The following is a 24,576-nucleotide window of genomic DNA, read 5'->3' as shown; positions in this document are numbered from 1 at the left end:
CAGGGTGCGGAAAAAAGCAGTCCGAGGCATTCAATAGCAAGCAATAACAGTTCTAATTTATCAACCCCTCCTTCCCCTCAACCAGATCATCACAATAGTTCAAGTTATGATAGTTGAATCAAATTTATCCAAGTTTGCCAAACTTGTTAATTTCCATTGGAAGATTTTGAAGTGCATTCAATAAAAATAAACTTCATCCAAAATATTAAGTAGACTAATATGTAAAGTGTTTAATGTTTTGATGAAAACAATCCTTCCAGATCTTTCTGCATAACAAGTTTTGGATAATAATTATTAATCCTCTTTGAATATAAACGAATTAAACACTTTACGTATGTAGACTGATTAGTTACCTCAGTTATAAGCTTTCACCATAAACTATAATTATATTGAAGTTTATAATATATTCTCTAAAATCACTCAATTTGTTACTTTGTTATGTTGAATTTCAATGGCTTCGAAGATTCTACAACCATTCTTTCTCGAGTTCATTGCACAAAATTGTGAAGCATATAATTCTGTACTAGTCATAACATCATTAATCATCTTGAATTGGATATTTTTGTTTAAGATAAAATTGTATCTTTCCACGTAATTATTATTAATTATAAAAGTGCAAATTTCAAATTGAGTGAATAGTTTAGGCATTGTACTTATTTTTTTTGTAAATTTTGTGAATGTTTTTATTTGTTTATATTGTTTATTTTATTAGTTCTATATATTTCAAAGAGTGTCAATTAATAATAATAATAAACTGAGTTTTAATTTCGACTAAATAATTATTTATTCAACGATCTAAAAAAGATATGTTCTGCAATTTATTTATTCATTCATACTTTTGGAATAGTACAAGTTTATATTTAGTTTAATTGTTGAATAGATTTTTTTAAATTTCCATAGAAGAAATTTTATACTATTGTAATGATTGAGTGCATTAAATTGCCTTTGTAGATGTATATATTGCTTACTCGAATGGCACTTGATTTATTACAAATATATTTATTTTATTGATGAAATTCTGAAGTGAATATTTATAATCAGAAATGGTACTTTAACAATTATCTTTGATATAGAATTTTTATTTTACAGTATTGAAACTTATTTATGCGTTTTATTTTTCATATTAAAATATATTTATTTATACTGTATTGATTCTGTTAGTTTTCATTAATTTCCCTTACTAAAACTCCTTAAAAGATTGGTATATAGATGAACAAAACAGAAGGATCTTGGAGGGCTAGTTTATGAATATTTGGAAAGTGAAAAATATATTCAAACGTAATTTATTTCAGTGTTTTTACATACGCTCAACAAAAATATCAGAAAAATTCATAATATTCGCGCATAAAAAAATTCCCAAGTTCTTTTTAAGATACAGTAATGTACAAAGATTATACAGTAGGACAACAGCAATTTCGCGAAAATGATTTTCAAAGTAGATAACTCCACCGTCTAATTAGTAATTACCCTTATGAAATTAGCCCAAAATTGCATGTCAAAATAATACAAGCTCAATTTTGGAAATTTTAGCTTGTACTGGGTAGATTAGAGATCGCAATAAAAAATAAATAACTGTATTTAGAAGATATATCATATGAGAGGGGTCTATACTGTTTCAGAGGTCAATTCATAAATAAGTGAGCTATGTTTTATTCTGTAGACCAACGATTTATATGAGGTTTTCACTATTATTCATTTTAAAGAGTTTCATTGCAGAAAGTCCTTATTTATTCATTTTTTTGGAATGGAAAAAAATTATAACACTTATTGAAGAATAAATATATGCATGATATAACTTTCCAAACTAATATTTGTTTATAAAATATTACACAAAAAGTCTTGTCAAAGGCTGAAAATCATGCTTTTTAAAATTAAAGATAAAGACGTATATGAATTCTTGCATGCGGTAGACAAGAACAGTAAATCAGAGGAAAATTTGAGATTTACTCATCCTGAAATGTGATGACATCTCAAAAACGCTAAGGGGAGAGGAGTAAACTTCAGCAGATCACGAGAATGTCACGTGGTTAAACCCCTCCGAATGGCGCTGATAAAAGTTCAAATTTAATTTGAACGGCGTTGTCCTACTAATCTCTATACAATATTTTTGTGGCTAAATGAGTAGTTCACTTCTGTTCTTGGCACTCAACAATATCTTTAAATCTACAAGTAAATTTGATCTTTTACCTATGAAAGCATTCCGTTTTTAATAATTAAAAGAAATACACAAAGTTGTAACTAAGATATATTTATCTATCAAAGATCCTTATTTAATCAGCAATATCCTCCTTCATCATAATAACAATTCTATTTCATAAAGGTTACCCTTCTGAAATTCATATAATCCAAACATAAACTCTTTAATTGGTAAATACCAAACAAACAAGCTTCAAAATTTTCTTAACATTTTCAACTTAATAATTTTAAAATAATAATCAAATTAACATTAATTCTTACTAGATAGCATCTCTCATGTTCAAAGATTAACAATAAACCCTTAATAACTAAGAGAAATACATCAAGTTACTTAATTGTAATAATCATAATTAGAGTCAAACGACTATGAGAAAATCCTTCCAAACACATCAGTAATGATAAAATGAAATATTCAATATCTTCTTGTGGCGTTTCATGTGATATTTAAAAAAAACATCAAGAATTCTAAATACATCATACATATTCATCATTATTTCTCTTATGTTTATTAGGATGAATCTGAAGATAAGAGAGTATATTTGATGAAAGACTATTATTTTCATCTTCGGGTATCTGCTTTGGTCCAGGAGGATACTTATTAATTAGATCCAAGGCTTTTACAGAATTATTTGTGTTAGTTTTCATCAGCTTCGATGGAATATCTGAACACAAATGAGATTTCCTCTTTCTTTCCAAGTCCAAGTAGGTAAGTGGAAATATTTTGGAAGCTCTCGGCTTGGTAACAGACTTGTAAATGAAATCAGAAGACTTCTTTGGCGTTTTTGTTCTGTCTGTCTCAGGTTGATGTGACTCGATTGAAGTTGGATTTTTACTTAGCAATATCTCTGCTCTATTTTTTATGTTATTTTTGTACCATAGGGAGTATGTGGAACGAGATGTTGGACATCTACGTCTCCAAATTTCCATATCCACCATACTCATACATTTTTTTCTAGCTTCATGTCTATGCAAATTCGACAATTGCGGTTTATTCGTTATTGTTCTAGTATCAGACACACGACCGCATATTTTTTTCAAAATATCGTGTTTTTGTCGTACAGACTCCTGTTGTATTATTTTCCTCAAATTTTTGGTTATTGAATTTGCATCAACAGGTGTATCTTTTTTATTGAGATCTAATGTAGCGGAAACGTTTGTTTTCTTGTGGATATCGATTTCCCATTTACTTTTCATTTCGACAAAATTATTCTGCAACTCCTCAAATTTTTTCTTCATTTCAGATATGGTTATTTCATGATTTTCTAAGCGTGTTGCTTGTACTTGTAACTTGGCGTTTTGTTCTTTTATTATTGAAGATTGCTTCTTCATCCGTAAATTCTGGCGGTTCCACTGCAATTGTTAGAATATCATTAAACAAACATTAAATTAAGGTTGTTACTTTTTTAATTTTAAGTTTCGATCATAACTAGTACAGAGTATTGATTATTTTTCTTGTATTTTAGATAATATTATAGAAGGCCCGATAAGGCAGTGTTGCCTACTTTGGCCTAAAGATCTAATATATGCTATTGTACTGTTTACAAGTCGGGCACAAAGTTTTCATGCACTATTTGTATAAGGTATGTTGAGCAGAATTGTTTTATTTTAAGATCTAGAATGTACAACTCTAAGATTGGATGTTCTTAATGAATCACTCTGTATGTATATATGAATATTTCATATAAAACAACTATGAACTAAATTTTTTTTTAATTCTCTTACTTTTTCAGATAGTCTTCTTGTTTTTCCCATCAGGTAGCTAACCTGTGTTTTGAACAATCTATTTCTCTTATGTAGTTTCCTTAATTCCTTCAGTGTTTTACTATATTCCAACGATTTTGAAGGCGCTATTGTGTTCTCATAAAGTGTAACTAAAAATAAAACCACTGAGATGAAAAATAACACAAAAAAAATAGATAGCTACTATATTATATTAATTTATTAGGTCAAACAGTTTATACAGGATTGTAAGAGCGGCTTAAACATAACTGCCACGAAAATATTTTTTTGTGAAAAACCCCCTACAACATGTCAAAAAAGGATATTATTGTTATATAAGCTATGATTATTATTGTTAGAATCGGGGTTGTTGCGGCTCGGTCAGCCTTCGGGGAATTTCGACCACATGGATCTTTGGTTCTTAACCCTATTCATAAAAACCCAAGGAGGCCGTCGACACTGTTTACGAAGCCGAAAACATCCTTAGAATCCATGGCTGTTACTTCTTGAGTAATCCAGAACAGACTTTCCCATATGAGTGGTTCTTCGGTCAGTCAACTCATGATATTTGCACAGTAGGTGTTCAGCTCTTTCTACCTCCATTCCACAGAGCCATCAAATCTCATCTGCTGGCCGACCCATGCGGTACGAAACATATTTGCACCGACAGTGCCTGTCAGCAGACCCACCATTATCCAAAGCACAGCTCGTAGCAGCTTCTAGAGCTTTCTGGTATAGATCGGTGAAAGCACTACAAATTTCTTCGCCTGAGCAAGACTAGGAGTGTTCCTTCATAGAGTTATTCTATTGTCTCTCCTATTTTTGGACCGCTGCCCCCACAAAGGCTCAGGGCCAACAGGTGTACACTTGATGCTCTTTTCGCAAGTTCATCGGCTCTTTCATTTCCCTCAATATCACAATGCCCTGATACCCATAGTACTTTATTGCGTCTGGTCAGGTCAGTTGCTTTATGGTATTACGACATTCTCATGCCAGAAGGGACTGATATACACTCCTGAGCGCATGTATATATATGGAAACAGCCCAAATAGCTATCTAATAAGGTAGAAGAAGCATTATATCTTTTGACATGGAAAAATTTTTTTGGTCTTCGATTTCAAAATTCCCACTCACAAAATGCAATTCAGACCATTATTTAGAACTTAGGGTTTGTATCTCTCTATCAGTCTTTTTCGAATACGAATACGTATTCGAAAAAGTGTTAACCAAAAAGCAAAACGAATTATGGGTTTTATTATTTGCAGTTAATTCAAAGTAGTGTAAGTAGTACCTATATTGAATATGACTATGAATATGATCACAGTAGATAATTCACTATATTGAAGTTGTCATACTACACTCAAGTGACAACATAGTGGATTAGATTAGAGTATGGTTACTACAACTTCATTATTGTAAATTTTATTCATGTGGTTAAAAAATGTTTTGTTTCGGTCAAGTAATTGAATGTGAAAACTATGAAGCTGCGAAAATCAATCCAAAATATGTTTTTCTTAATTTTACTAATCATTGAAGAAAAACCTTGTTCTTTCTTCTCCAAAAGGGGTAGAATATGTTCATCAAAGTGTTCCATTGCCATACTGCTGAGGTCCCGTAGTTCTTCCAATAATTGATTATTGTTACTAGGTGGATCAAATCTGCTCTCAATTAGTTTGAGCAATCTTTTTATTTCGTCAAGAACCTATAAAAAACCAATTTTATCTGCATCGCTCAAAATATTCACACATATCGAAGAATGATTCATTCAATTAATTTTATAAAGATAATCTTGAAAATGAAACATCTTAAGGAAAAAGTTGTTGGTTTCGAGGGGAAAGTCCGCTTATGCTAAAACCTCTTCCATTTCCTTCACCCTTGTGGGGAGGAAGAGGATGAACTTTGGAATTTTAAATGGGAATCCCTTGTTTTTTATAGCAGATCCTCATTCTACCGCAAAAAATAACAAAGTTTTGTACAATTTTTCACGGATCGCCTTCGACTTGTACATATATTTCATTTAAAGATTCCTGGGTTCAAAAGAAACACTTTTTTCCTTTAATATTTTTCCGATTCGATTTTTTTTCTAACTTAGTATAGCGGGCATTCTAGAGTTGACCGGACATTGATGGAATTTTATGTTCGGAAAAGATTCATCACACCAATAAAAAACTTTATTCCGTAAATAATTTCCTTTGATTCCATTACATTTGCTGATCTTTTCAACCGAGCCGTATTGAAAAAAAATTGTAAACGAAAAAAGTGTTTCCTTTGACTTGACAGTATAAGTAAGTCCATTCACATGAAATTTTAGTGGTAAATCGTACAACTATTCGTTGAAATAATGGAAAACTTTGCGCATAAAGATAGATGGCTGGACCGAGATTTTTAAAGGGTGTTTTTTTTAGAGCTATAGAACCAGGGCCCCCGCAAGGGTCATCAACGCCCGCGTGCCGAAAATATTTTGGCGCCCCTTAAGGGGGGAAAGTGGAGAAAAACGTCGCAGGATAATCGGCAAAAAATGTGTGAGTTTTTGTTAGGAATTTATTTGTAGAAGGGTTAAAAAAACTATCAGCAACCTTTATTGAATGCCTTAAGAACTTTATGCTGTCAGTTGTTGCAAAATACATTTTTTAAATGTTTCATTATTTTATTCAAGCATTCGATCAAAACCGCATTTTATTTTAATTTTGTAATGAAACTGCAGAGTTTTCAAAACCTGAGCTTTATTCTTCTTTAAATTATTCATAATATTATATTAAAATATTAATATTATTATTAATAATTATAAAATATTATTCCATACTCCCAGCCATCTTCTCCCTTTGTTGAAGTCTAGCTTTTTTTTGCTCTCGAAATTTTGCATCAGAAGGTCGTTTTCTCTTGTATGGCTCCTAGAATTTAAGGAAAACTTGATCCAAAATTGGTAAGGACATTCACCCATGATTTACTTTGCGCCATCCCTTTGAGAATAACCCGTATGTTTTCATTTTTATGAATTTAAACCTTAAATCCGAGCCTTTAAACCTAAATGGAGTTAATATTAATAATAATAATAAGTTAAGACCGATCTGAAGCACATACCCTGTTCCTGTTATAATAATTAATTTTTGGCAAAGGTGAAATATAATTTTTTTTTAGAATGTCAAACGGCTACGAACATCAAATAAATAATACAGATCCAGGGTGCATATTAAAAAAAAATTAAGTATAATATGATGGTGGCCCCAGGAAACAAATTCAAAATATCAAAGTCGATTCAATTTTTTCACAATTACAAACAATACTTCCCTATTTGAAGCAAATAAAATAGTAATTTACGTAACAAGTCCGGAAAATAGGGTTTTTTTCGGACGAATAGACAAAATTCCAGGACGAGCGTAAGCGAGTCCTGGAAGTCTGCGAGTCCAAAAAAACCATTTTCGGGCGTGTTGCGTACAATATTTTTTCGGCAACCATGTAAAATAACACTATCGCTGCTGCTTTCCATATTTTATTGCGATTGCGATAAAAAAACATGCAAATTTTTGACAACTAATTTCATATGAACTGTCAGCCGTTATCTCGGTTGCTATGGATTCTATGATTCTTTTCCGGCCTAGTCCGGGAAATGCTACTTTCTCAGAGAAAAAGCGTCCGGGAAGTGAGCACTTCCCGGACCGTTGCCGAAAAATAATATTATAGTATATAGGTATGGGCTAATTTAGGATGTGCACCATTTTAAACAGAAAAAAAAAATATCGAATTGTATAGACTAATAGAAATGCTAATACTGTATGTGGATAGGTACTTACCATTTCATAAAATTTAATTTAATCACAACAAGAAACAGTAAAACAAACCATAATTACACAAAATACAAATTTTTCCAATTATCTGAGTATTTTAATTTTTTGCGTCTTGACCTCAACCCCTAAACGTTTCGAAACAAAATAACTATTCTTTGGATAGGTTTCTGCTGTTATAGCATAGCAAGCAGATTTTGGTAGTTTCAGAAATTCTCTGTAACATGTAGTATTTTTCCTACAGATGGTGGCGAAAGTTTCAGTAATTCCCCTGGCTAAAAGCTATCGCTTCGGTATTTATGATTGTTTATGTGTACCATATGCGTTTTAGTGATGATCGAAGAAATGGTGCCCGCCGTCCGGTGCAAGGTGGTCCATAAAGAAATCACGTACCGACAAAGGGATGATTATTTATGATTTGTTTACTCGAAAAGAATCGTATAATTGCAATCTGTGGCCGAGGTTATTTTATAGGGATTGTGACGTTCGGGAACTTGTTTGGATGTGTAAAAGATGTCTTAGCACGTTTAAAATTGTTGAAAAAATAAAAAAAATCTTTTTCAAAAATCTTTGGTCTTTCGGATTTTCATGCGGTCATCATGGTTGTTCAATTCAGGAATGAAAAATTTTGTAATCATGGCTCTATACCGATCACCATTGACTGTAATGTTCTGGCCATCATCGTTTTTGAAGAAGTACGGACCAATGAATCCATCAGCCCATAAAGCGCACCAAACAGTGAGTTATTCTGGATGTAACGGTGTTTCGACATACACTTGAGGATTAGCTTCACTCCAAATGGGGCAGTTTTGTTTGTTGACGTAGCCATTCAACCAGAAGTGCGCTTCATCGCTAAACAAAATTCGCTTATGAAAATCGGGAACAACGGCAATCTCATTTTGGACCCCATTCGACGAATCTACGCCTTACTTGATGATCGTTTGGCTTCAATTCTTGCACGAGTTGGATTTTGTAAGCACGCAAACCAAGATCCTTCCTCAAAATCTTCCATAAAGTGGATGGACACAGATCCAATTCCTGTGCTCGATGGCGGATAGACTCATTCGGGTCAATGCTACGCTCTGCAGCAGCAATTAATAGCTTCTTCTGTACGCACCCCGTACGGCGTCTCTAGGGATGCGAGTTATCAATAAGAGTAAACGTGGTGCGAAAACATTCCATGGTTAATCGAATTAACTGCTCTGATGGACGATTTTGTCGACGATAAAATGGACGTAGTGCGCGATATGTATTCCGCACAGAACCATTATTTTCAAAATAAAATTGCACTATTTGCAAGCGTTGTTCAGGCGTGAGTCTATTCATGATGAATTGCCAAACCAAACTGAGAATAAATCACTTGACAGCTGTTGAATCAGTCGCCCTATACATCCTTTTCGATTAATGTATATTTTGAACTAAAACACCAAGAACAAATAATTTCGTCATTTTTGAATGATCAATAAGAGTGTACAATACTGAAAACAAAATGTTCAGCAGATAAGGTCAGAATTCCATGTGAATTAATGTGATTAATGGAGCGGGTAATTTAAGGTCGTTCAGACAGAAAATTTAAATTCGATTCTAGAATTATATATGAAAAATTGTTTCTATAAAACTTTTGTAAATATTTTTTGCAGTAGAATACGGATCCGCAATAAAAAACAAGAATTCTCATTTGAAATTCCAAAGAATCCCCACAAGGATGAAGGAAATGGAAGAGGTTTTATCATAAGTAGACTTCATCCTCAAAACCCATCAATCTTTTTATTCCAAACATTTTTCCGTAAGGTGTTTCCTTTAGAAGTTTTTTGACTGAATCGTCTTAAAAAATTCACCTGGTATACAGGATGTCCTAACGAAAATTAGACCAACCCCCAGAACTCAGAATTTTCGAAGATTTTAAAAATCTTTTTCCTATTAAAATTTAAGGGTGTTGCCACCCTCAGGTGGTTTTTCGGAACAAATTTTCGTTGGGACACCAAGTAAATTGTGGCACATAATAAAAAGTCGAATTTCTAGCGAGGCTTCTGCTAGGTCCACTTGTATTTATATAAACAAAAATTTCGTATTGAGTATAACTATAGTATCTGCATTATAATCCTAAAAGTTGAAAACTCTCACCTTTCCAGGAACAAAACATATCAGATGTTTGTCGATGTATCTCATGTATGTAACATTCAGCATGCGAATTCTTGTTTCCATACCCTGTAGGATCTCACAGTATCGTGAAACAAGAGCATTACTCCTCCTTTCGGATGGTCTTCTTGGCAGTAAAGATTTCACTAATTTATAAATATGAGCATGCTTTTTTTCTAGTTGTATGAAACCTTTTGTCAGAAGACCCTCACAAATATGATTGAACTGTCTACAAACCTACAAATAAAATGTAGAGCACCTCTTTATATTGTCCACTAAAAAAACAATGAAAGAGAAATTCACATTCCCCAATATCTATCAAAGGCGTAGAAATGGGGGGGGATTGGGGATAATTACCCCCCCAAGATTTCCAAAATATTAAATATCAGAATTCTTTCAAAGACGACTCTTTTTACTTTTCTTTTAAATCGGGCCATTTTTCGTTTTATGAGTTTATTATCGACTGTTATTACCCGTTGTTTTCGGTTTTATGTATAAACATTTCCTCAACAAAAATTTTAATACTGCAGTTATCAAAGAACTGAACTGAGTTATTCACATCGAAAAATTGTGTGTGCTGTGTTTTACAATTTAATGTGTTTCATTCAAATTGCAATTTATTAGTGTTTATTCAGTTTTGAAGTGACTATATAGGGTGTTCCTAAATTGGAGAGTGCCCGCTTCTTTCCACCAGGACTTTTTTTTTGTGAACCACTGGTAGTTAAGAAAAATGTGAAAAGAAACTGTGGTCCAGTACTACACTTTATGGTTTCTTGTCAATCAATTCTTCAGTGGTCCTCAGAGAAATTCAAATTATGATCCAGTGAGCTGTGATCGTGATCTTCGAAATAGAATAGAGTGGAGACGACTTCACCTGACTTAAAGCGGTACCACTCAGCCCTTTTGGAAATAGATCTAATATAATTCATAGAACTTCGATTTTCACAGTGATAGTTCTATTATCTCAGTGGTATAAACATTAAAAGGACAGGAGTGCATTAGCTTGTTGTGAGAAAATGTATTGCTTATATGGAAAAATAGTAAACAAAAAAAGTATTTTATTCGTTAAAAGGAATCTTTAGTTGAATTCAATATTCTACTTTAAGGCACCTTCTGTTTAATAAGGAGAGTTCTCAACATTCAGATTGATATATGCCAGAGGATCACTTAATGGATCCTTCTGTTTAATAAGAAGAGTTCTCAACATTCAGATTGATGTATGCCTATCTAATCAGAGGATCACTTAATGGATCTCGAATTTTCATATACATATTTTTTTCTATATTATTATTGAACAAAAATGTTTTGATTCAAAAACACAATAATAAATTCCTCAGTCAGTTTCAATATAGGAGAAACAGGAATATAAAAGATGACACTTGAAGGCAAAAATTCTATAATATAATTTTTTCTTCAGTCAAAAATATAAAATAACAATGTTTCATTTCTAAGAAAAAAGCTTCAATTTTTCTCAGATAAAATTAAATATATTATTTCAGAATCTGCAATTTAATTCACAAGCACTTTTTTGAATATCTTTGAAAACAATCATCAACTTTCATCTGGAACCAGCAAATTTATATTTGCGTCGGTAACCACCGAGTTGATAAATGCTTGTTCACCCCCTCTGATCGATAAGGCAACTGTATTTGTGATATTCTTTTCTTTCATCATTGTCGTTTTTTCCCATCTTGCATCTCCACAATTCTTGCAAGCATTCAAAGGAATGATATCTAAGCAAGCTACACGATTTCCACAATTGCCACATTTGAAAAATCTCTTTGTGGCATTCTTATAGACCAGACGATGCTTTTCCGCTTTACATTTGTCACCTGCTGAGAAATTGGTATATTTACAATCCAAACACCTTACTGCCTTGCATTCAACTTTGTATGTGTTGGCCATTTTTTCTTCCATTCTTTCCTTGATTTCTTGCTTTTTGAAATATTTCTCCTTTTCCTCGTTATCTCTCAACTCCACAAGATCCATGTGCTTCGATTGTAACTCCATCATTTTCTTGAAGCGGTCTGAAATAAATTCGTTCTCCTGAATTTTTTGTAATTTTTTCGGGTTGCCTTCAAGATTCAACTCGTCTAAATCTCTTTTCAACCCTTTTCCCTTAACATTGTTAGGATTCGATTTCTCTAGTGGACCATTCTTTCTAATGAAACTCAAAGCGTTCAATTTAGCTTTATGCATTCTTTTTGGGAGTGGTTTACTTAAATCAACAACACCTCCATTATTTGACAATGATGGAAATGTACTTGAAAGTAAAGCTTTACTGAAAACTGGCTCTGTAATACTAGAACTAGATGCCGATCCGGAAGAACTTATTGATGGATGGACTTGATTGACTCCATTACCACTAATACTATTTTTTTTCACAGATGTAGAGGAATTTGAAGGTGCTACTGCCTTAGATGTTTGTCGATTATTTAATTTTTCTGTAATCTTACAATTCTCAACCATACTATTTGATGAAGAGGTTTTAGTATTTAATTCTTTGAAATTCAGGTCTAAATCAATGAAATTGGTTTGAACTATTTCATCTAAAGATTTTTGTAATCTATCGTATTGATCATCAATTTCAGGGTTTTTCTTAAATTCTTTATTTTCTGTGTTACTGGATTTTGCATTGCTTTTTGTCAGGGTTTTTTCTTCTGCTTTCTTTTGCACTTTAGATAAAATTTTTACAGCATTTGCTTTGGCTTCATTCAAAGTCACTTCACTGGAATGGTTAACAGGGGTATTTGAATTAACACGACTATTTCCAAATTTTTCCACACTAACCCCTAATTTTTGAAGGGTTTCCATGTCTTTTAATCTTTGGCCTCTATCTACATCGAAACTAGTGGCTGCTTTTTTGGATGTTGGTTTTTTTGTGGTAGAAGTAGCTACGATGCCGTTCAGACTCTGTAACCTATCTTTATCTTTCTTAATCATCTTCCTACTTTGTTTTGCTGGTATAGCAGTGTATGATTTTCCAGCATAAAATACTTCATTTTTTCCTAGAACCTTGTTCCTGAGAGCAATTAAACCCTTTCCTGAGAAATTTGATTGCAATTCAGATCTACGACTACAATTTTGGTATTCTTTCTTAATATGATATACACAACATTCGCAATCACTTTTATTAACAATAGCGGTACACTTATCACCATTTTTCTTTGTACTTTTACAGGTGCCTAAATCCTTTGACTGACCCAAAACCAATAACTTTTGAGCATTGTCCACAGATAGAGCAGCCTAGAAAAAAAATAAATGTTAGAAACATTCATTTATATCAAAATTAATAAGGTGTTTGTAGTGTAAATAAATTGATTAGTATTTGAATTTTAATTTACTAGTAATTTAAAGCGTATTCCACTGGCTGCACCAATGCAAATTAATTCGACAAAAATTCGAATTAATTCGCATTGGTGCAGCCAGTCGAATATGCTATTAGATATTGAAGATTTTGATATAATATTTACTTCAACATTATTATAAATGTAAAAATCCAATTTGGCTATTTGACACATTTTTCAAATATTCTATAATTATTTCAAGTTGCATATTGAGCTCATAAAAAGTGGACTTTTCCAATTCGCATGAATATTTCCAATAAACGGCAGTCTTAGTGACGTTACTTGAAAGTATGAACAATGGAGTCACATAAGAAAATGTTTTTTTTTTTCATTGTTCCTTCAATTATTTTTTTTGTGAAGATCATTCAGATGTAGGTAATAAACTCATTATTATTTGAAAGTATTTCATTGCAAATTCATTACATTTTTACTATAGGAACCTATTTAAGGTTAGAATTCAATGTTGTTTTAGGTGCTCTAATTTTTCATTTTTCTATAGAAATGGTGAATATTTTTAATACTGTCAAAAAGTCTATTGGAAAGATAAATTTAATTCAATAACATTATGGAAATCTTAACTGACACCTTTAGAATGAGTAGAGGTAAATTATACTAGGTGTATACCAAATGATTTTTGAATTGAATTAGAATTTATTTATTTGATATACTTGAGCGCATCACTTTATTAAATTTGACAGGAAACTTACCTCATCCCGAGAACCTTCTCTTTTATCAAGAATGGATGGATTCAAAATTCCAACAACACTTCCCACCTGAGTCTTCCAAAACTGTTCATAAGCACTCCCAAACAGAAATAAAGCTACTGTTTTGATATCACCTAATAAGTCACTGATGGTCCAAATCATAAATTGATGTCCTTTGGCACTAGTTCTAGTAGTCCCCTTATTGCAAACCACTCCTGCTATAACCCAGTCTTCATTAGGGCCAAGTGTCCTGAGATAATTGTTTATATTGTGTATTGGCACTACTTTACGACCAATCATTTTATCTTCCAAGTTTTTTGAAGAAATTACTGGATTTATAACACGAATACCAAACATTGTATCAGATGCCACTACATTGGAAGATCCTCCTACTCCTGCAGCTACTTTTTTGGTTGTGGTGGGCAATTGGCCTGCTATTCCATTTTTTTTCCAACTCGTCGTTTGGGTAGCTTTTTTTGTCATTACATCATGTTTACTAGCACTATGAAACGATTTAGAATGAGCAAGAAGATTTTTGATCGACTGTCCAGATTCGCTATACTTTTTGTTTTCATAATTCTTATTGGCTTCATCATCAGAGGAATCTGTAAATCCTTCGTGAATTAAACTGCGATTCTCTTCGGCACTCCTTGTATTTGAATCAAGTTCGTCTTGGGTATTATAAGAAAATAGATCAATGTCCTGCAATGATCTACCACTTTTGTTTTGGAAGGTATTATTTTGGGTAGATGATTGGTCATTACTGTTTTCCTTTTTATTCAAAGAATTCAATTCAGCTTCAGCCACATCCAATAAACAAGCCAATAAATCATCTTCGTGGGCCATTCTCCCTATTACTCGTCTTTTTGCTTACTTGTATAAACTCTAACCCGACTTCTTGACGTTCATAACCGATGACCACACCAACAACAGTTTTCGCGCCAAACTCCAAATCAAAAGAAAGCAAAAATCACAGAAAATTCTCAAACGCATGACATATATGTCACTAGCTTCAAGCGCCCATTGGGTATTTACTTTTCGGTTATTTCATTTTCTTAAATTTTGGGTACAACGTTTTATCTATTTCAAATTTTAGTGCTAGTATTAAATAATAGTATATTGAAAATATTATTCATCAAAAATATTTACACAAGGTAGCTTTATTTAAGTAGTTCAGTTGATTTCGCATTGGAATGGCAAAAAATAAATGAAAAATTCTACCCAATACAAATCAAGTAATTCAACCGACTCATATATTTTCATGAGAATAACCAAAATAATTGACCATTATTTTTTTTTTTTAGGTCAGATTCATTGACCGGATAATCATTCCTATGACGTCATAAACACAAAATTCCTTTGTTAGATCGCGAAACTACACCTTAATGACAGAAATCATTCTAGACAACTGGAAATGATGAAAGAATATAAACGTCTTTGTAGTTTCTCAATTCAACAAATGATAGTTCATCTCACTCAATACTTACTAATCGATTATTGGCAATCTCTTCATAATTTAAATAAGAAAATATTTTCTCTAAAGCAACTTCCGGGATATCTATAATGGTGATATCTGTCATCTTTATTAGAAAGAATGATTTCTCAACTCCTGAATGTTAAAATTTCCTTTCACACCAAAAACTTGAGATTCAAGCAATGTTATTTCCCATTATTTTCGTTTAACAATAACAATTTACCACTAACACAGAACTGCGATGTGCCATATTTCCTTATTTTCTATATTTTTGAACATGGATGTGTTCCATAAGTCAGTCACAAAATGGTAGGTTCCATATTAATAGAAACATCTCAATATGAAATTCATTTGACTTGAACGTGAATCATCATACTCGAAACCCTTACAATGAAAACAAGTAAAATACAACTTAATAAATGTCGTTAACATAATTTTCTGTTGATTTGAATTAATTTAATGACATTCGCGATGCAATCTCCATTATTTTTTCCCCAAAACTTTTTCTACTTGTTGCGATTTTTTGGTCAATATTAGAACGAGTATCCTTTTCTCGATCTTTATGCAGCTCACTTCCATTGCAATGAAATTGTTATATTACAGAAAAAATGATTAAATATTGAGCATCTTGTTTTTCTCTAAATTAAATAATAATCTAAGTACCACCTGAATAAACATCAAGTAATTTTTTTGTTCACATTTCAAATAATTCAGAATATATTTTTATGAAAAACATGCTAGCTCCTAAAAAATCAACTCTTCACAGTACACGAAATATCGAGTTTCTGGGATTTTCCCGTACATAAGCAAGACGTACCGTATGTCCGGTTGAAACAGCAATTACAATTAATTTATTTTTCTCAGTTTTGCTCGTTCAACTTTTTAAGGAAAGGCCTTAAAGCTCTTGTTTGCTCCAAAAACCTCCTTTAATTTTCGACACAGATTTATCCGCTAAAAACATTCGCACTTTATTTGGTAACATCTTGTATTATTTAGAATGAGATTTAGAACATGCAGTGTTACAATGATTATAACAATTTCATTAAAAAATTATTAATGGTTTCAGACTTATCAAATGTGGCTAAAATCGAATCCAAAGATGATAGTTTATGAATAAATTTTTAAGAAAACTTTCGATTCGGCGTTATGAGCTTTTGACCGGTTGTTCATCCATGCGCCATTTGATAGGATCATGCTGAAATTCGGGATGAACGCACGAGTGATAATTTTGATGTATCAATTAAATTTCAACCTATCCGATTCTGATGTTACGAAAATATTGGGCAATTTTTTTATATTTTTTTTGCATTTTCTGTGACTGGTTATGCACGATCAACATGAAATTTTGAATGGAGATTGTAATTGTTATTTCACATCTAGACGAAAAATTTCAACTAGGTCAGATCTTCCATCAGTGAAATATTAGGTTTTTTTCTCTATATTATACTTGAATTTCTTATGCAATAAACACCAAATTTCATAAAAAGGTTGATATTGTTTTTTGTTGGATATTCTTTTTGAAATTTCTCTGGTTATAGTTAAGCAATCATATTGATATATTACATGAGGCTTTAATTTTTATTCTTCATATAATTACAAAATTTCATCCAGGTATAATTCATTCTTATGGAATTATAAGAAAAACAAACAGAACAGCCAGAGGAACACCCAGGAGGATTTTAACCTACCCTAAAAATGTCAAACTTCTAGGTATTTTTATTGGAGAAGTATTGTTTACACCCTAGAATCGAATTTGAGGACGAATTTGTCATCAATGAGTCAAACCTTATCGTTTGTTAGCATTCTTCACGAAAATTCAAAAAAATACAGACATCATTCCCAACAAGCACTCAGAAAAGAAACTAACTGAAAAAATTTTCTCAAGATAATTTATTAAATTTCAAACATCAGAAAATAGTTGAGAAAATAACCTATCACTTAGATAATCCTACATTCAGTAATAAGATGAATACAAATAATTATATTGTATGAGAGCATCAAAATGCTATTTACCACAAAAAGTATAGAATGCACACTTTCGCCAACATTTCCAAACTTCAAAAATAATTTAAAATGATCACATTTTCAACTTCCCATGGCTAGACCATCAACTTAAAAATGTCTGAAATAATCAAGTGTCCTTCGAACATCATCTAATTTTGGGGAAGGTTGTATTTCACATAAGGAACCTCCACATCGTTGCCATCTTCATCATTACAACACAATTCGAATACTAAAGCTTTGACGTGTGGCTCGATTTTCTTCTTTGATACGCGTTTCACAACTTCCGTCATAACCATACCTAGTCTTTCCTGAGCCTTTGCCTTAGGCATGAAGAACGAGTACAACATGCACACTCCTTGGGAGAGCATCGTGACTTCTAAACCATGTTTGTTCTTGAAATAGTCCAAAAACTCTTTCAGGGTCATTTCACCATCGACTTCAAATCTATCCCAGAGAGTCCAAGGTTTGCCACAATATTCCATTTTTGGGGCAGCGATTGGTTCAGAGAAACCGATAAAGGGTAAGGCAAGATTGACAAAACCATTCTTGAAAGGTGTTAGGCTCTTCATACTTCTAGCCAATTTGTAGAGTTCCAAACAAACCCATCCAGCTACTACGGAGGTAGTGGTAGCGATAGCAGGAATGATTTTACCCGCTATCAACTTCGACTTGTGTCTGTCGGCTGGGGCGATCTTGTAGTTCGTAGCACGAAGATTTGATGCGGCCACAATGAAATCTATATGAAGATTTGTATCGTCGTCTTTTTCGAATTCAAGTGGTAAAATACGCATATTTTCCAAGTTGTCTGGACTTGGTAATTCTTCTTTCAACTGAGTCAGACGATCCATGTCGACATTTCCATTTGCAACCTGCATTTGTGAATCTGTCACTGCGATTTGGACTCCAGATCTAGGCACGAATTCTGGAACCTGGAAAAGAAATCGAATTTGTGTGAATGCAATATTAAGTAATGAGAAGTACATCTGTCCATTATACTTGAGAAATTTGAGGATAGGTTGCCACTGGATTACTCTGAACTGATTCCCGAAATGGTATTAATACTTTCTCCACTAGGTGGTTTTTCCTCTTTGCTTTTATCTGTTATAGTTCCAGTGCTAGTAACCAGGTGCTATGAACAATTGTGTCTCATTAATATTATTGGAATGCTTGTATATTTTGATACACACTTCCATATTCATTCTTGGAATTTCTGCCTTCAAGAATAAAATTGGCAACACTGTACCTTAACTCGGGTACGTCAAATCAGTTTACAAAACAACTTTTACATCGTAACTACAAAAAAATGCAATTGCTCCAGGAAAACAAGAGGTATTGGCTATTGAATTGAGAGGATAAGTCCACACAACACTCAAAAGTTTGTTCTGAAAGACTCCTCTTGAACATCCAAGGATGCGTTTGGAAGCTATGGAAATATGCAATAGTTTCAACAGTAGAGAGAAGACATAAATCGTTCATAGCACTTAGTTTCTGGCAATAGATAGCACTGGAATAAATCAGCCAGAAGAAATGGGGATAATTTAGCTATCCACACGCTACCTATCAGCTACCTTCAGCATTAGAAAAAGGCTATTTCACAAATTTTTTCAAAACCTCGCATGTCATTCAGTGATGTTTATCAAGTAGATAAAAACTGGATATTTTCATATATATTTTCAAAAATTTCTTTATTATATTAGTGTCCTCCCAATTCACGTCAGTTGAAAGTATAATCTAAGATGCATAGGAAACCTGGTGTGTTTATTTATACCTGTAAAACTTTCAGATAAAACAGGATATTTTTCAGATTTATACCTACTTGATTTCGAGATATCGCGTCTGTTTCAGATGGCGCATACAGCGTTTATATTTGACATTTCTCGCGATTCTCGACTCTCCTGACCTTAGAGTATGGAATAATATTTTATATTGCATGCTGGTGATAATCTTCTATACCCTGAATAGACCAATAGCCGTCAGTCATTATATCCCATTAATTTCATTAAAAATTTGATATGAACTGAATTGTAATTTATTGTAAAAGTTTGCAGTGTCTCAAATCATTATTTCATTTTTGAACAGCGCCAGACAGATAGCGGGAATTTGAACAATTCTGAAGAGCGCCACCTTACAGAACTCTTGCAAGCAGAACACCATAGCAACAGGTGGAATAAACAAAATCAAATCAGTACGCAGATTCTAAGCATCTTAAGATAAACAAACAAATGACATATACCAAAGCGTTTGTTTTCATTATTGATTCATTTAGCAAAAAGAATGTGTTGAGACACTCTCAAAATATCGAAATTTGCAGCAAAACACTGAACGAAAAGAGTTGAAAATGTAAATGAAATGGTTTATTTCAAATTTACTTAATCGTTATGTTCACCCAATCCAGTTCGTTTTTCATTACATGGTGAAATAAATAAATAAATAACTGTATTTAAGGCAATTGACCTAAGTCCTTCAGCCCAATATGTTCAAATTATAATTATGTGATGAAAAATATGAATTGTATGGCGTTTTGCCTGTATAATTATAATTATTTTTCGTAAAATGATGATAAATTATTTTAAAAGTCTAATGTCAGAGAATGGCAATAGATAGGAAAATACTTATTATACTGTCAAATAGCCAATTGTCTAGTTGAGAACAGACAGATGATTTTGACAACACCATTTTAATAAATGATAATAAATAAAATAGTAATGAATGAAATGAAAAATAGTAATAAAAATTAAAAAATGAATTAATTTTGTGGGGGCACACGGACCACCACAATTTGGAAGTGTATGAGTATTTTTTCTAAGCAAAATTCCCATGTTTTTTCTTTATATATAATATCAATTTTAAATATAATTTTTTCTCTTCAAAAAATTTGGCAAATTGTGCTGTGAGGTGATCTGGAAACGCCTACTTGTTTTTCAGATTTTTGGTTGGGTAAGATTCGATTGTTTCAACATATCTCATTGATTACGGAACATTTACACCAGTGATATAAGAAGTACTTACCTCCACGGTCGCTGCAATCTCTGCTATTTTCTTTCTATCCCTTTCCTGTGGTATATTGTAAACTTGAGCTCTCAAGTTGGCCGCGGCCCATATATAGTCTAAATGTAGCGGATTTTCAAGATCGAAAGTCAACGGCTCTGGACATCTTTTCGGTCCTGACCAAAACAGTTGTCCAGTGCTGGTCAATTGATCGGGAGCAAAGTTGAATAATAGCTGCTTGATCTGATTGCAGTACTGCTCCTGCCAATGATGTCTAGCCCAGATAACACAGTCCTTTATCGAATTAGGGCGTTCGTCAACCAAGGCCACTTTGACCGATTCCAAAATTTCAATAGGCTGGTGTCCTGGTAGTCTCAAAGTTCTTTCGATGAAATTCGGGTCAGTTAAATACTGAGATGCATTTTCGGCACTCTGTTTGAATAAGCCTTCAAACATATCTCTCGCCCATTGTAAAGTGTGCTCGATGGCATTTGGAAAATTCTTCAAAGTGCAAATTGGGATACTTTTTTCAGGAGGATCTTGAGACGAACTGTAAGATTCGGTCAAGAACGGGACAACTACTTGTGTATTACCTTTCGTACCTAATGTACCAGATTCAAGAAGTGGTTTTCTGTAGTAAATGCATCTTCTATCCATGTAAATTCTGGCGTCGACATTGTCTAATGCGTTCGCAACACCATCTAAATCTTCAAAGAATGCATCATCATAAATGCTTTCGGTTTCTGGACCAACTCTGTTTTCATGAGCCACAACATTGACTTGAGGGTTCATCTTTTTGATCACCTAGAAAATTTCATTTTCTAGTATTTTGCAGTTATCGGCATTATATTCAAAACATAAAAACAATATGAAATGTAATTTTAACCTAATTGTTTTCGTAAAACAGTTATCTATGATCTCTATGACACTGTTTATAAAACAGCTGATCAACTTCTGCTGGAGGACATACAAAGCTTGACTTGTATTGATTACAGTGTTACTAAGCCATTTTGAAAATTAATGGTTTGTACTTCCTTCATCAGCTATTGATTTCAGCTTAGAATCATTCAAACTCACTTTAGCTGCAGTAGTAGATTTTGCTTGTTGAACATTATGTGGTCTGAATAAAAACTGACGGTTCAAGTTTGACTTTTCTATCAAATCCATATCAGTAACAATGATCCTTCCTCCTTCAGTACCAATTCCCATCATGGCAAAATTTTTCAAGAGTTCACATCCTATCGCACCAGCACCCACCACAAAATACTTAAGTGCACCTTGAATAAAATAAACTCCACTGATTCCCAAAATATCCTTAAGGTATCAGATGCTTTGCAGAAATCATCAAAGAAGAATAATTTAGCATAACATCAAGGCACAAAAGACCGTAGTGCCCCTTAGACAATATTCAATAGCATAGCACAAAATAATTCCAAGCTAAAGCATTCACAGGATTCAAATCTTTTCATACATTACCTAGTTTTTTTTGGTACTCTCTACCAAAAACTGCAATCTGTCCATCATATCTAGAATTTGTAGGTGCTGCAAGTTCCTCTGTAATTTCTTCACAATTTTCAGGCAAACATTCTATAGCATCAAAATACAACCATTGATAAATAGGGTGAAATTTGCCAGAACAAGCCTTCATAACTTCCTGGGCAACCATACCACCAATTGTAGCATTGATTGGATTTAATTCACCAGCAGAAACCTTTGCAAAAGTCTCTAAGAGAGATGTATTTATCTCGGTATCATTACCTCCATCAACTGTTAAAGACTTAGCTATTGAAACAAGTTCTTCAGCATCATTTTGACTCCAAGGATGAGGAGTTCGACCATTTTTTTCTATATACTTATGAAGTGCCATAAATCCAAAGTGTAATTGTTGTGGGTAATCAAACTTAGCAAAATCAGAAATTAAGAACTCTGGGTGTTTGAGAGCTTCTTTTAAAGGTTTGAATTGAAGGGATTTAGGCATTTTAACTTGTGTCGCAATACCTCCCCTTTCATATTTTGAGTAAGCAGTTGTATCTCCTATACTGAATGTATAGGGGCCTAGAACTTTTATTTTGATAGGCTTACAATTATTCAATTCTGTCATTCCCTGTACTTCTGAAAATGTTATATAATCTCCGTCTTCCATCCCATGCCTAGTATCATCAATACATGTTACAACACTCTCTTTGTCATTGGTAATATCTGCTATCATAGCAGATACAGGTGTTTCCCCATTGATATCATTAACAGTAAAAGATGGCCCAAAATCACAGAAAACCTGTGCAAAAAGTCCTCTAGTATCAGCTATGATTAAAGCAATATTATTCTCATGTGTAATTTCATTGATTCTAAGTTGTTCGTTCAATGAATTATTGGTTAGAACAATTACACTGAAACCCTTCAAGAAGTCTTCAACTAAGGGACCGGTGTAGGATTTGATGGGGACGTACATATTAAGTTCTGATATTTGTTTTAAGCATGCTTCTGCTCTGTTTAGTCCAATATCATCTTCAGTAAGATAAAATTGGGATGACAAATCTTTTATGGTGCAAACAGCTTCGTCATGCAGAGTTACAGATTTCACACCTCCCAATACAACATTTTTAGCGATTTCTACGCCGACACCACCTAAACCAGAGATCAAAACATCGCTATTGGCCATACGCCGCATAGCATCATGTCCAAGAACATAAAGTTGCCTGGAATAAAGGCCTTCATCAATATCATTGTGCGTTTGCGACGAGCCTGCTGAGACTCCATTATTCGCCATGTCTGAATTAACCGAGTTGGAATCAAGCTTCCGTTTTTTAGCTGGTGGTTCGACGGAGCTTCCAATGTTTTCAACACTAGACATCGGACAAAAAGGGACACAGTTTGATCAGTTTGTTTCAAACTTTCACCACATAAATTGAATTTCACTGTCACTTTTTAAGCCGGTTACACCAAAATTACGTAGGTAAAATGTCGAAGAACAATAGCAGACAATAGGGTGATTAAGAATTCTAGCGCACGTTCCATGCGCATTGCGATTTCATGATATCAATACCAACATTCTCGAAACAAATTTCTTTTGGTAATAGCAACTTCGAATTTAAGGTGAAAATGACAGATGAACATAAAATTTTCAGCCAGATATTCATCGAATTTCTATGAGAAAATAAGAATATAAAATAATGATTGTAATGCAACCAGTGATGTAATATTTGATAAATAAAATGACCTGGAAAAGAGCAGGAACATATCCTCGGTCACAGAGTAAATCCTTCATAGATGATGAATTCTTGCCACTTGCCAGGGCAGGACTAATTAGAATAAAGAATTCTTTATGGAATAAAGTAGCTTTCAAGATGAGTACTTTTATTGCAATACGAACACGTCCATATCCGAGGTTTATTATATTCCTTCTATCCGCTTTGTCGGCGTCGCTCCTCATTTACCATCTGGATTTTTACATTCGTCATTGGTATACACTTACCCGTTGTTTTCAGTTTTTTGTATCATTCTCGTCACAAAATTTCAATACTGTAGTTATCAAAAAACTGAAATGGGTGATTCACATAGAAAAATTGTCTAGGCTGTGTTGTACAATTTATTGTATTTCATTCAAATTGCAATTTATTTGTGAAGTAATCAGTTTTGTATTGACTATATATCAGTGGCAATGCCAGCTTTCAAAAAGAGGGGTGGAGATAAGAAGTTTCGGGGAATCCCCGTCTGGGTTTTGCGTAAGGCAAAAAAAGAGGTAGGAAGAGGGAAGATATTCGATTTGAAAGTCCAAGTGATGATTTACTGAAACCCCCAATATACTCCATGGAATATTATCCCCCAAATTTTCCCCAGAGTTTCAAAAAATACCCCAAATATGGGGAAAAATCCAAGTGAAACATCTTTGCTTTACATACGTTCATATGAAGAATGAAACCAACATAACAACAACAAAAAAGGCTAGTAGCGCTCTCTCTTATCAAACAACAAAACTTATTGAGCCCTAGTAGTACTTATTTAGTAGGTTGTTGGTTTAGCCATCAGATAGCGATTAGATTTTTGTATTCATAAATGGCTCAATGATACGAAAAAATATAAGATCTTTAGATAAAAAAGTAATCTTGCTGAATCTAATCATATCTTAATGATAAAGCAACATTATCGATTATCAGCTGGATTTTCTTATTTATTCCATGGTTATCGAAATTTTCATTCGATGTTCGATGTCAACTCAAGATTGT

At 33.2% G+C, this 24,576-nt stretch overlaps 4 protein-coding genes across 5 annotated transcripts in view; 1 reads left to right on the top strand and 3 right to left on the bottom strand.

Annotated features, from left to right (window-relative positions):
• The window catches only part of LOC123673742 (serine/threonine-protein kinase Genghis Khan), a 50,700-nt gene extending 49,929 nt beyond the window's left edge, over nucleotides 1-771 (top strand). For both annotated transcript variants that reach the window (XM_045608389.1, XM_045608388.1), the window contains one exon: nucleotides 4-771. In XM_045608389.1, coding sequence (XP_045464345.1) covers nucleotides 4-117 — 114 coding nt within the window. In that variant the 3' untranslated portion in view covers nucleotides 118-771. The remainder of the gene's footprint in view (nucleotides 1-3) is intronic.
• Nucleotides 772-2,232: 1,461 nt separating this feature from the next.
• On the bottom strand, nucleotides 2,233-15,625 carry LOC123673741. The gene is made up of 5 exons (XM_045608387.1): nucleotides 15,375-15,625; nucleotides 9,822-10,073; nucleotides 5,458-5,617; nucleotides 3,919-4,067; nucleotides 2,233-3,546 (listed from the first exon to the last, which is right to left on the bottom strand). Exons 1-5 carry the CDS (start codon nucleotides 15,465-15,467, stop codon nucleotides 2,671-2,673), a joined length of 1,530 nt encoding a protein of 509 aa, XP_045464343.1. The 5' UTR covers nucleotides 15,468-15,625; the 3' UTR covers nucleotides 2,233-2,670.
• Nucleotides 10,062-15,340, bottom strand: LOC123673740 (protein MCM10 homolog). The gene is made up of 2 exons (XM_045608386.1): nucleotides 13,891-15,340; nucleotides 10,062-13,082 (listed from the first exon to the last, which is right to left on the bottom strand). The coding sequence occupies exons 1-2, from the start codon at nucleotides 14,731-14,733 to the stop codon at nucleotides 11,388-11,390; spliced, it is 2,538 nt and encodes an 845-aa protein (XP_045464342.1). The 5' UTR covers nucleotides 14,734-15,340; the 3' UTR covers nucleotides 10,062-11,387.
• Nucleotides 15,626-17,233: 1,608 nt separating the features above from the next.
• LOC123672101 (ubiquitin-like modifier-activating enzyme 1) lies at nucleotides 17,234-23,427 on the bottom strand. The gene is made up of 4 exons (XM_045606089.1): nucleotides 21,830-23,427; nucleotides 21,431-21,630; nucleotides 20,375-21,157; nucleotides 17,234-18,294 (listed from the first exon to the last, which is right to left on the bottom strand). Exons 1-4 carry the CDS (start codon nucleotides 23,202-23,204, stop codon nucleotides 17,515-17,517), a joined length of 3,138 nt encoding a protein of 1,045 aa, XP_045462045.1. The 5' UTR covers nucleotides 23,205-23,427; the 3' UTR covers nucleotides 17,234-17,514.
• Nucleotides 23,428-24,576: the final 1,149 nt, after the last annotated feature.

The sequence above is a fragment of the Harmonia axyridis genome, chromosome 2 (assembly GCF_914767665.1).
Source record: "Harmonia axyridis chromosome 2, icHarAxyr1.1, whole genome shotgun sequence".
NCBI classification, from domain to species: Eukaryota; Metazoa; Arthropoda; class Insecta; order Coleoptera; family Coccinellidae; genus Harmonia; species Harmonia axyridis.
This window is presented reverse-complemented; position numbering and strand designations above follow the sequence as displayed.